Source organism: Pteropus medius, unplaced genomic scaffold (assembly GCF_902729225.1).
Source record: "Pteropus medius unplaced genomic scaffold, Ma_sr-lr_union100, whole genome shotgun sequence".
Classification (NCBI taxonomy): Eukaryota; Metazoa; Chordata; class Mammalia; order Chiroptera; family Pteropodidae; genus Pteropus; species Pteropus medius.
In genome coordinates, this window is record NW_024345479.1 from 60,174 (window position 1) to 73,704 (window position 13,531).

Below are 13,531 nucleotides of genomic sequence, written 5' to 3' on the forward strand. Positions count from 1 at the left end.
AAGTTTTGTGTATTTTTGCTTTGCTGTATTTTTGGCTGCTGTTTGTTGTTTAAATGGGCTATCTTTTAAGTTTTGGCTTTCTTTGGCATGTCCATAAAACAATGCTCTATACTCCTGCTCTGATTTTTGTGACTATGTATTCTCAGTCTAAGTGAATCAAATTGATCAACTTACCGCAACCCTACCCAGAGGAGCTAAAATACTTGATCTTGCTCATTTGACAGCTCTTTGAGTATATAATTAGTGTTTCTCATTAAGGCTTCTGTCTTTTCTCTGTAGTGTGGGAGATCACGAATTGTTACAGATCATCCCTCAAGGAGCCAGGGCTGAAGCCAGTTTGAATCCTGCAAAAAAGGATAATGGCAAGTCTTCTCAACATAACAGGCACTGAAGAGAGAATGAGTAGATACAGAACTGTAATTAGATTATTCTGAAGGCCATTTGGGACATTTATAATTTACAACATCTCTTGGCAGAGTTAGAATACCGTTCTTTCTCAGATGTTATGGTACAGTCTGATCTATTTCAGTTGTATTCGACTGATATGATTATAATAGTAACCTATGTAACTGGTCGTTGACTTTTAATTGGTGTGTTTATATTTCTTCTTTTGCGTACTGGTATTTAAATAAAGGGAATGTGAGTCCGAAGATAAAACAGAGCACTGTATGATGTCCAAACAGTCTGCTTTTAATTCACTGTTAGAGGTTAGGGAAATAGGAGGTGTGGTTTATGAGTAGGGGAAATTCTGAAATTAAAATTTTAATTGTCTCAGGTGGAACTAATGAGAATCTAGATAAATAGGAATTAAGTAAAAGAGTATAAGTTACATCTTTTGTATACTTGGTTGTTTAAGAAGTTAGTTTCTCTAAAATTAGCTAGTTTCATTTCCACTCCTAAGTTGTATTAAGTGTACTTTTTCATGATAATTCAGTTGTTAATCACCTGTTGTTTTTGTATATCTTCAGATGCTTGTGAGTTTTCTGAGGATATAACGAATATTGAACATCGTAAATCCAGTAATAACGATTTGACTACCACTGAGAAGCATGCAGCTGAGAAGCATCCAGAAAAATATCAGGGTAGTTCTGTTTCAAACTTGCATGTGGAGCCATGTGGCACAAATGCTCATGCCAGCTCTTTACAGCATGAGAACAGTTTATTATACACTAAAGACAGAATGAATGTAGAAAAGACTGACTTCTGTAATAAAAGCAAACAGCCTGGCTTAGCAAGGAGCCAACAGAACAGATGGGTTGAAACTAAGGAAACATGTAACGATATGCAGACTTCCAGCACAGAGAAAAAGGTAGTTCTGAATGCTGATCCCCTGAATGGGAGAATAGAACTGAATAAGCAGAAACCTCCATGCTCTGACAGTCCTAGAGATTCTCAAGATATTTCTTGGATAACACGGAATAGTAGCATACAGAAAGTTAATGAGTGGTTTTCCAGACGTGATAAAATATTAACTTCTGATGTCTCACCTGATGGGAGGTCTGAATCAAATGTGGTAGAAGTTCCAAATGAAGTAGATGGATACTCTGGTGCTTCAGAGAAAATAGCTTTAAAGGCCAATGATCCTCATGGTGCTTTAATGTGCGAAAGAGTTCACTCCAAACTGGTAGAAAGTAATATTGAAGATAAAATATTTGGGAAAACATATCGGAGGAAAGCAAGCCTCCCTAACTTGAGCCACATAACTGAAAATCTAATTACAGGAGCATCTGCTATAGAACCTCAGATGATAACACAAGAGTATCCCCTCACAAATAAACTAAAGCGTAAAAGGAGAACTACATCAGGCCTTCATCCTGAGGATTTTATCAAGAAAATAGATTTGGCAGTTGTTCAGAAAACTCCGGAAAACATAATTGAGGAAACTGACCAAATAGAGCAGAATGGTCATGTGATGAATAGTACTAATAATGGTCATGAGAATGAAACAAAAGGTGATTATGTTCAGAAGAAGAAAAATACAAACCCAACAGAATCATTGGAAAAAGAATCTACTTTCAAAACTAAAGCTGAACCTATATGCAGCAGCATAAGCAATATGGAACTAGAATTAAATATCCACAGTTCAAAAGCAGTTAAGAAGAATAGGCTGAGGAGGAAGTCCTCTACCAGGCATATTCATGCACTTGAACTAGTAGTCAATAGAAATCCAAGCCCACCTAATCATACTGAACTACAAATTGATAGTTGTTCTAGCAGTGAAGAGCTGAAGGAAAAAAATTCTGACCAAACGCCAGTCAGACATAGCAAAAAACTTCAGTTCATAGAAGATAAAGAATCTTCAACTGGAGCCAAGAAGAATAACAAGCCAAATGAGACAATCAATAAAAGACTTGCCAGTGATGCTTTTCCAGAATTAAATATAACAAACATACCTGTTTTTTTTACTAATGGTTCAAGTTCTAATAAACTTCAAGAGTTTGTCAATCCTAGCCTTCAAAGAGAAGAAATAAAAGAGAACCTAGGAACAATTCAAGTGTCTAATAGTACCAAGGACCCCAAAATTTTGATCTTCGGTGAAGGAAGAGGTTCACAAACTGATCGATCTACAGAGAGTACCAGTATTTTATTGGTGCCTGAAACAGATTATGGCACTCAAGATAGTATCTCATTACTGGAACCTGACATCCCAGAGAGGGTAAAGACAGCACCAAACCATCATGCAGCAATTAAAAACCCCAGAGAACTTATTCATGGTTGTTCTGAAGATACTAGAAATGATGCAGAGGGCTTTAAAGATCCATTGAGACGTGAAGTTAACTACACTCAGAAGACAAACATTGACATAGAAGAGAATGAACTTGATACGCAGTATTTACAGAATACATTCAAGGTTTCAAAGCGTCAGTCATTTGCTTTGTTTTCAAACCCAGGAAATCTAGAAAAGGAATGTGCAACAGGCTATGCCCACTCCAAGTCCTTGAGGAAACAAAGTCCAAAAGTCACTCTTGAATGTGACCGAAAAGAAAATCAGGGAAAGAAAGAGTCTAACGTCAAGCATGTGCAGGCAGTTTATACAACTGTAGGCTTTCCTGTGGTTTGTGAGAAAGAAAAAAAACCAGGAGATTATGCTAAATATGGCATAAAAGAAGTCTCTAGGCTTTGTCAGTCATTTCAGTTCAGAGAAAATGAAACTGAACTCACTATTGCAAATAAACTTGGAATTTCACAAAACCCATATCATATGCCATCCATTTCTCCCATCAAGTCATCTGTTAAAACTACATGTAAGAAAAATCTGTCAGAGGAAAAGTTTGAAGAACATTCAGTATCCCCTGAAAGAACAATAGGAAATGAGACCATCATTCAAAGTACAGTGGGCGCAATTAGCCAAAATAACATTAGAGAAAGCACTTTTAAAGAAGGCAGCTCGAGCAGTATTTATGAAGCAGGTTCCAGTACTAACGAACTAGGCTCTAGTGTCAATGAAGTAGGTTCCAGTGGTGAAAACATTCAAGCAGAACTAAGTAGAAACAGAGGACCAAAATTAAATGCTGTGCTTCAATTGGGTCTCATGCAGCCTGAAGTCTATAAGCAAAGCCTTCCTCTAAGTAATTGTAAACATCCTGAAATAAAAAGGCAAGGAGAAAATGAAGGAGTAGTTCAGGCTGTTAATGCAGATGTCTCTCTACGTCAGATTTCAGATAACTTAGAGCAACCTATGGGAAACAGTAATGCTTCTCAGGTTTGTTCTGAGACACCGGATGACCTGTTAAATGATGACAAAATAAAAGAGAATATCGGCTTTGATGAAAGTGGCATTAAGGAAAGATCTGCTGTTTTTAGCAAAAGTGTCCAGAAAGCAGAATTCAAAAGGAGCCCTAGTCCCTTAGCCCATACAAGTTTGTCTCAAGGTCGCCGAAGAGGGGCTAGGAAATTAGAGTCCTCAGAAGAGGATGTGTCTAGTGAGGATGAAGAGCTTCCCTGCTTTCAACACTTATTGTTTGGTAAAGTCACCAAAGTACCATCTTCATCTACCAGACATAATGCTGTTGCCACAGAGGGTCTATCTAAGAAAACAGAGGAGAACCTGGTATCACTGAAGAATAGTTTAAATGACAGCAGTAACCGGATAGCATCAGCAAAGGCATCCCAGGAACATCACCTTAGTGAGGAAGCGAGATGTTCTAGTAGCTTATTTTCCTCACAACACAGTGCATCGGAAGACTTGATTGCTAATCCGAACACCCAGGATCCTTTCTTGATGTTTGATCCTCCTTCCAAACAAGTGAGACATCAGTCTGAAAACCAGGAAGTTCTCAGTGACAAGGAATTGGTTTCAGATGATGATGAAAGGGAAACTGGCCCAGAAGAATATAATCAAGAAGAGCAGAGTGTGGATTCAGACTTAGGTATTAGAACCATCTGTTTTATAGAAATGCACTAAATATTTGTGTCTTTGGGGGAGTACATTTTATGAGTTTCCAAGTACAGTTAAAGTAACTGCTTCTTAAACTTTTATACATGTTCCTCCTAAGATGCTTTTTCTTAAAAGTTTTTCACCTAGCCAGAACATCTCTATTTGAACACGATTTAATGCCCTAATGGTTGGTGGACTTGCTTCTAGTTTTCATTGTTTTGATATATAGAGGACATCTGGGTGTCCCAAAACAAGGAATGTAATCATTTTGCATGACATGAAAGTGATATTTGTCCTGCCAATGGGAATAGCCAGATACCACAAGTTGCAGTATTTGCTGTCTATTTACATCTGTATCTCTATTTTTATTATCATTAAAGATGAAGCAGCATCTGAGTATGAGAATGAAACTAGCCTCTCTGGAGAATGTTCAAGGCTGTCTTCTCAGAGCGATATTTTAACCACTCAGGTAAAGAGCATGTGTGGCTGTGTCTAGTGTCCTCTGCAGTCAGTAGAATTCATCCCACATTCTTACATTTGGTTATATCATTCCTTAGAATCAATAGTATAACAGTTGTGTGTTCGGTACCTTGTCTCCTCAAATTAGATTGTGATCAACTGGATAGAACTCATGCATGAACTCATGCTACTTTTTATTTCATATACGCACATACATGCATACCACTTAGCTCACTGCAGACCACTGAACACTGGATTTAGTGAATAAGCTAAACTTTCAAAACTTATTTGTCCTGTAGCAAGGACATATGAAAGCACTGCTGCATCAAAGGAGGGTCACGTATTCCACTTTGGTATACTAATGCATTAGCAGTGCGAGTGAGATAGTGAGGAATCACCTGTTCCTGACAGGAGATGTGTTATGGGTGGGGATTCCGAAGGAGACATTCAAGCTGGGCCTTGAAAGATGAGAAATTTTCTAAGAGGAAAGAGAAGGGAGGCAGCAATAGAGGCAAAGGAACAGAGGCATGGAATGCTCAGGAAAGACAGAGTTGTACTGTGTGACTGGAAAATGGCACGTGGGTGGTTTGGGAGGAAAATAAGAGATAATAAGATCAGGGTATGAAGGGCTTTTTGAATATTATGCTTAGGAATTTGAACTTTGTCCTGAAGGCGATAATGAGTAATAATTATATAATTTTCAGAAAGTAATTTATCTGAGCAGTGGTATACCACTGAGGTCCTTATGAAAGAAAGAGGCATGATAAATGTGGCTTTTAAGGAACTTCCACAGTAAGGTAGCTGTATGAAAAGTAGAATTCTGAGTAGCATATTGGGAAATAGAAGAGTAGGACTAATTTTAGAAACACTTAAGAATTGGAATCAAGAAAACTTGGTAAGCAATTTGGTTTTGGTCTCCCAAATGTATCTGGCCAATTGCTTACAGGGAATCATTTAAGTTATAAAGTAATTCCTTTGAGAAAACCCAAAGGAAACTTATATAACTATAATTCTCCCATTTACTATTTTTTCTGATTTCTCTAACCTGTTTAATGGCCACATAAAGGTTAGTTGTGATGGTCGTGGCAGCAGTGACTAGTACAGCTTCTGCAGCTTATGGATGTCTGTATGGTTTCCTTCCAAACTGACTGAGGCCATCCCTTTTTGATCAGTGATGGAACTACTCAAGAGCACCACGTGGTGGCAATGGCGCTGCCGCGGACGTGGGCAGCCAGAGAGTCTCAGGGCCACACTGGAAGCCATTCATTGTGAATACATTTTCTGGTCATAAAAAGCTCCTGAAAACTTATGAGCTCAGTGTAGCGAGAGAGAGTAGATGGCTAGTTTTTAGTAGAGGGCAGTGTCACAAAGTCATTTTCAAGGATGAGAAGAAGAAATGGAGTGTGAAACAATTTGTTTCCCCAGGGGTTGCTGGCAACCATTGATGTTCCTGCTAAAAAGTAATGAAGAAATGAATATTCTGGTAATCTTACCAGATACTTTGCTTATCAAAAACCTTAGACTTAGCAGATTTCTTTTTGAAATGGAAAAATAAACATTAAGAGCCCTATAAGCAGGAAAGCTTTTCTGAGTTGAAAACAATAACTGTCTTTACAGGCTTTCCTCAGGCTCTTTCTGTTGGATCGTGCCCTCTAACAGGTCCTTCTGTGACTTTCTCTAGGTGCCCTGTCCCCATCTAGAATGGCAGCACCATGAGGGCTATATTTGCAGCACTAGCACAGTGTCTGACATAAAATAGATGGTCAACAAATAGTTGTTGAATGAACAAATAGATAAATTAATGAATTAGCTTTTTGCTGTTTCTGTTAGAAACTAAACGTTCAAAGAATCCCAGAAAACTAAGTCCTCACAAGCCAGAAATCAGACATTTTTATATGGACTAACTCAAATCTCTTATAAGTCTCACAATATCAAATCTTTGTAACACAGCCAATGTAAAACATGAACAGAGTCATGCTAATTTTAAATATCAGAAGTGTTTAAGCACCTTAATTTGTTTTTGCTTCCAAGCTTTAAAGAAACCAACTTCAAAAGGACATCACAATAAAGCAGTCTATTTGGGAGAGTTTGAGGAAATTTTTTTTCCTCAAACGTCATTCTGTAATTTCATGGGCTTTAATTGCATGAATATGGTTGGATTAAAAGGTATTCATCCAGAACTCATAATTCCATACTAGATGATTTTTAATTCCTGTGCTAAAATTAATTGGTGTGACATATTCTTATGTTCTGGCAAGTTTCTAAAAGAATGTAACTTTCTTGGTGTCATTTATTGTGTTTGCAGCAGAGGGATACCATGCAAGATAATCTGATAAAGCTCCAGCAGGAAATGGCCGAACTGGAAGCGGTGTTAGAGCAGCACGGGAGCCAGCCTAACATGTCCCCTCCCCTCATAGCTGATTCTTGTGCCCCTGAAGAGCTGCTAAATCCGGAACAAAACACATCAGAAAAAGGTATGTTATATTGACCAAATTCTTCTTAAGCAAAACTCTTCTCCTCCCTAAGCCTTTATCTCCTGAGAAGGATAGGCATAGTTTCAACATTTTATAATCTTTGCTCAGTATATATTTGCTGAGTCACTCCAGGAGAATTTTAGAGCTTTTGTTCTAGTCCCTGCCAGCAACTAATTTACCATTCAGAGAGACCAAGACAGTCATTAAGTGTCATTGTCTGACTGAGTACCCACGATGAGTAGATGCTATGGGGAACCCATAGGAAGCTGAGTGTAATGAGGGAGATTGGAAATAGGTAACCCTCATTATTTTAGATAGCTTAAAAAAAAAACCACTCAGACATATTCCTTGTAATACAGGTGTCAGATCACAAAGCCCTATTTCATGTGCTTTCTGGTTTATAGGAAGAGATACTCTGCTTCAGAAACAATCACAGAGAGCCCAATTATGCGTCAGAGTCAGATGCTTTATCACAACGTTGTAATTATTAACAAGGCCAGATGGACCTCTGAGAGGAGGCATTTGGATTACCCAGGCAGGTGGAGTTATCAGAGCTGACTTCCTGTAAGAAGTGAGCACTGAGATGAGGAATAAATAACGTGGCGTAAGTGAAGGAAAGTAAGATGAAATTTTGAATATTTAATTGGAAAGAGAATTATGAAGGACAGCACATTAGGTAGATTTTTAAATAGGGTAGATACTTAGATAAATGAGAGGCTAGGCACAGGCATGGGTTCCGGGGAGGAGCTGGTGCTTAGGAGTAGGTAGGTGTGGTGAGCCCTCCCAAGGGTTCTTCACTACTATCTCAGTGATACCTACCTAGCTAACTTAGCGTTACAGTTCCTTCTTCATCACTTTCTTCCCTAGTCCTAATGGAGGCCCTAGGACCTTCCTTTGAATCTTTCTAGGAACTCAAGCCTTAATTATTCAGAACGGTGGCCTTGCCAGGAGTGTGCCTTGCAGTATTTTTATGTTCAGGGAGAAACAGTAGTTCATGCATGAGAAACTAGGAACTCTGTTGCTATGGCAGTGGTTCAAATGTATTTCCTTAAATGCTTTCTTTATAACTGTATCTTCATTTAGTTCATCTCCCAGATAATGAAGCCCAAAGTCTAGTCCCTAGCATAATTCTCTTCTTTGAGGTATTTTCACCATCTTCAGTCTAAAAACAGACTAAACTTTCAATTTTAATGTACAACTTATAAATGTCTAGTTTTGAATATGTGTGTAAATCTATCTCATCTTTGGGGGTGGGTGTTTATTTTTTTCTGAAGATCTGTAGACAAATGTTTCTGTGTGGCTTGTTTTTAATTTCATAAATGCTATATTTTTATACACTTTTATCATGGATATGAGAACCTTTTTGAAAATTTCTCCTAACTCTCTATACAAAACATTTTTGTTAGAAAGTTTTACTTTATCCTTGGTAATACACTTATTTACTATTCTAGGGTTTTTACATGAAATGTCTTGCTCTCAGCATAGATCTGCCCTACTGTATATCTAAGGGTCATTCCCAAATGTGTATAATATTTTTGTGCAAATGTGTATACCGATCTATTATAAATTATGTGTACCTCCCTCTACAGGTAAAGCTATTTCATATCAGGCACTCGACTGTTTTTTTCTCCTGGATTACCTGTCATTCATAAAGCAAACATTAGCATTTATAATGTCATAGCCCATTATAGCAGAAGTGGTTTTCAGACACATCTGAGCTTTTTTGTCCCATAGTAAGTTCATTCCTGGAAGCACATATTAAAAATTCCTAGGCTCCTCCCCTGGAAATTCTGAACCACCTGGGTGGATGAGTTATGTGCTTTTTTAAAGCTGCATTTTATTGTGGGTTCTGTATTTTATAGTTTACCATTTCTTAAGGTCTCTCTTCTTCCCCAGTGTCTTTTCCTTTGATTCTCCCAACACTTCGCACAGTACGTAGCACATAATAAGCAGTCAATAAATTTACTGAATGTTTGATCTGGCCCATATTGCCTACTCATGAAGAATATAACATATATTAAGACCCTCAGATAAGGGAACGATTTAAAGGAGAATACAGTACTGTCTCAGTACTTGGGCTGTGGATACCTGCATTTTTGAAATAAGAATTAAGAAAAAAGAACAGAAAAGTTTCGCCCTGTATTTTTTAGGTACCATTGAGTTATTGAATAACAATTCAGGATAGCTTATTTTCTTCTTAGCTTGACCCCATTGTAGTGAAAAGACGGACTCATACACTAAATGTTCAGGTGATGGAATGACTAATATCTGTGTTTGTGTCCGAGGCTTCCCCCCTACCCTTTCACTTCTTTTTTATAACCCTTTCAAATGGTTAATCCCGTTTGGTGTGATCTCTTAGAGACTGCACATTATCATTTACCTTATTACCCTGTATTTGGGGGGAAAGGATACCCTTATTAAAAAGCTTTACACACTGAGTTGAAAGAAAAACCTACATGGTTAAACTGAGATTCTGCTTGCTTTAAGCAGCTCTAGCTTTAGACAGAGAGTTCTTATGTTCCTAGACACCCACAGGTCCAGAAAAGATGAGCACAAAGGAAACTATAAATAATGCATTTGAGGATTAACTCAAGAAATCAATGATTATTCCCCTCAGGCCCCCTGTGTCTTAAAACAAACAAACAAACAAACAAAAACCAGTTTAATTAATACAGCCCTTCATTTAAATTTTTCTGCCTTAGTTTATGGATTTTAGCTTTTCTGATAGAAGCTCAAAATAAGTTACAATTGTCAGTGACTTTTTCATGAATAGAAGAGATTTGTAATTTTTAAGTATTTGTTTTTGCTTTTTAAAACTTTTTGCCTTTAAGCTACTTCCTAGAAAGCAGAGGACAGTAATACATTTGGAGGAATTAATAAATAAAAAAGATGTACTAATATGCCAGAGCTTTGCCTTTGGTCTGTTTTGTGTTTTTCTTTCTTGTGCCATTTCATCATTAATTCCATTTATTACTTTGAGGTTCCTTATCAGTCAGCACTTTGTTTTTTCGTGTGTGTTGGTTTTTTGGTTTGTTTTTTTCTTCAGTAATTGAAAATGTGAAGCAAAATGTCACCTGTTTTTCCATTCTCATCTGACCCCTCCCCTCTGTTTCTCCACACATGAAAAAGCTCAAACTCCCATCCTATACAGCCTTTGATGTGGAGACAGTAGAAATGGAAAAGGGAACGTGCTTTGTGCTTTCCAGTACTTAAGGGGATTTGAGTGTAATTTAGTTTGCTCTAGAGATTAAAAAAATCATTTCCCATTCTTATTTTCTTATCATTTAAGACCAAAAAATGTAAATACATGGTTTTTTTCAGCCTTGTCTCAGGTATCATTATTTATGCAGTTTTAAAGTGATCCTATTATATATTTTTTAGTTCCATTTGCTGCTGGATCACTTGTGTTTATAAAATTCTGTCTGATATACTTGCTTAAAAACCAATTGATTGTCACAGATTACTGCTTTTGAAAAAAATTGATATATTCACCCGAAATATCACCATCAGGACAAAACAGTTGATTTCTTTGTTTTCTCATTCCATTTAAAGCAGTATTAACTTCAGAGAAAAGTAGTGCATATCCTATAAGGCAGAATCCAGAAAGCCTTTCTGCAAACAAGTTTCAAGAATCTCTGGGTAGATCCACCAATAAAAATAGAGAACCAGGAGTGGAAAGGTAAGAAGTAGTAAATGTCAAATTGTGGTATCTAAGTAACACCTTTGCTTATATTGAACTCTTATTATTAAATGTTTTTTACCATACTTTCTCTGGGTTTTTGTGCACAGACATTTCTAACCCCTCCTTGCCTTAGGACACTTCTTTTGCTTAATTTTTATAGGCTTTTTGGACTGTACAAGGCATGGGCGACAATATGGGAGATGCACAGTACATCTGTCCCTTCTGAAAGTCAGAATAAAGCATAGAACTAAAACCTAAACAAGCCTAGAGGCTGATGGTAGACTTCTCCAAGGCAGTCCTTGCCCTAATTGAAGTTTTTGCCTTTGTAGAAAAAATTGAGCTATTGATTTACCCCAAGAAATAGTCACAGTATCTTTAGAGTGTTTTTGCAAATTGCTGTGAGACAAGACTATATAGTACTTTTTATTTTCAAAAATACTTCACCTACTTTCTCATTTGATGTTCGCAACAACACTGAAGGTAAAAGAACAAGTTCTGGACTATTCCTATTTGATTGTTAAGGAAAATGTCTCAGAGCCATTAGAGTCACACATCTTACCACTCTAGGAAGGAAGAGGAAATCATTTATTGAGTTCCTACCGAATTTATGTATATTTTATACATTTACTTATCTTTCTGGGAATAATGGTAAGTTGTCAATAATCTAATCATACCATCTTTTCCAAGCTTCTGGGATGTCACTGAGGATGTATTTTTGAGGCTAGGGTACTAGCACTGTGGCTATGACAGAGAAGTAAAAGATCCAGCTTCCATAGGTACTAAACCCACGTTTAGAAGTAATGACTTCGTTGCCATGCTTTAACTAATTGAGCTAAGCACCCATTTAATATTCAGACCAAATACTCCTGCTCTTCTTCCCCCACCCCAGTGCACCCTAAGAAACTTCTATTAAAGAACCTACACATTGATTTAAAGAACCTGCACATTGATTGAGTTTCTTCCCTCTACTAGACTACTTGAGAGCAGCAATTTAGGTCTTGCTCATTTGCAATCCATAGGATCAAGTGTTAGTGCCTAACTCATAATAAATACCCAATAACTATTTGAATTAATTAGCTTATCTTGGTGGTCCTTTAAACTTTTTAAGTAACTTATTCAGCAAAGTCCTGAACACCTGAAAGAGTAGAGGAATTACTGAGTGTATATACTCTTCTAACAGTACTTTATAGCTAGCTTTTGTTTTTAGAATGATTTTATTTTGGACATTGAAAAGGCAAGAGATAGGGATGATTCTATGAATTTTGCTGAAAACGGGTGGAAAGAATGAGTATACCAATGTCAGAATTAATCGACTTTCTATTTTCATGAGAAATCTGCTTCTGACACACCCTTGGGACTCAAGTGGAATAGTGCCACAGAATTTGACTGAGTGGCAGTGAATAATTTGCCGAAATTTGCTGACATGCTTTTAAACGACTAAGAGATATAGTGCCTAAGATCAGACCCTAAGAAATGTTCTGTGTCAACCCTGACATGTTGGCCAACATCATGAATCCAGGCTTCTAGACCTTCACTTGGGTTCTTTTTTGCTAGTCATTCCCGATCTCTCTTAACAATGAACTGTTTCACTTATGCTTTGGCTGCTAGAGAAATACGATTCCTCCTTTCAGGAGCTGTGGTGATGGTTTTCTTCTGTTATCCTTCTTTCTAGGTCTTCCCCTTCTAAATCCCAGTTGTTAGATGATAGGTGGTATGTGCACAGCCACTCACAGAGTCTTCAGAACAGAAACTGCCCGTCTCAAAAGGAGCTCGATAAAGTTGCTAAAGTGTTGGAGCAACAACTGATAAAGCCTGAAGCCCAAGGTATAATGAGCAATCTTATTTGCCACAACTAGATCTGGATAATATTTCATCTTTTCTGATGAAGAAAATACGTTTATTTTACTCTGAATCTTATCTAAAGATACTCTAGTTAATTAACTTTCAGACATACTAATATATCATGTTATATTTAAACAGATGCATCTGTTATATTTAAACCCATTTTTTAAAAAATAGTTTGAATGTTAATCCAAGTTTACTTGAAAATTATTGCAGTTGTTTATCTGTCTATACTGGTTTAACTCTAACAGTTTTGAAGATGAGAGTATCTTGGTGTGCTCTAGATACTTTAACGGTTAGATAAGAGTTCTAGGATAAAGTTTTAGGCCTGTTCTTTACTGAAAAATGAGTCAAATCTCCAAAGTAAGCTCTTATTTTATGAATTAATGAATATAAATGACTATACATTTTATGTCTTATAAATCATTTTAAATGAATGGTATGTATTATGGCTTGTAAATCAAAGTTTTAATTAATAAGGAAAGTTTTGAATTAATCCTCAAAAACTCATTATCATAAAAGGTGCTCTTTGGCATCTAAATGTGGTATTTGGCCATTTTAATTAGGGTCATTTTAGGAATCTCATTCTACTAAGCTGTGCTTACTTCTTGATGGAGTGACATTTTCTGAAATGTTTCAGAGATGGTCTCCTATTTTTAATTTGGTAATGATATCAGATGACTTATTAGATGAAGA

The 13,531-nt window shown here is 36.9% G+C and overlaps 1 protein-coding gene across 13 annotated transcripts in view; it reads left to right on the plus strand.

The window, feature by feature from the left end:
- The window catches only part of BRCA1 (BRCA1 DNA repair associated), a 46,178-nt gene that overhangs the window by 17,968 nt on the left and 14,679 nt on the right, over window positions 1-13,531 (plus strand). For 9 of the 13 annotated variants that reach the window (XM_039873351.1, XM_039873350.1, XM_039873361.1 and 6 more), the window contains 6 exons: window positions 280-362; window positions 969-4,370; window positions 4,759-4,847; window positions 7,143-7,311; window positions 10,864-10,990; window positions 12,666-12,817. In XM_039873351.1, the coding sequence (XP_039729285.1) occupies window positions 280-362; window positions 969-4,370; window positions 4,759-4,847; window positions 7,143-7,311; window positions 10,864-10,990; window positions 12,666-12,817 (4,022 nt within the window). The remainder of the gene's footprint in view (window positions 1-279; window positions 363-968; window positions 4,371-4,758; window positions 4,848-7,142; window positions 7,312-10,863; window positions 10,991-12,665; window positions 12,818-13,531) is intronic. The other 4 variants (XM_039873359.1, XM_039873358.1, XM_039873363.1 and 1 more) reach the window with 3 other exon arrangements.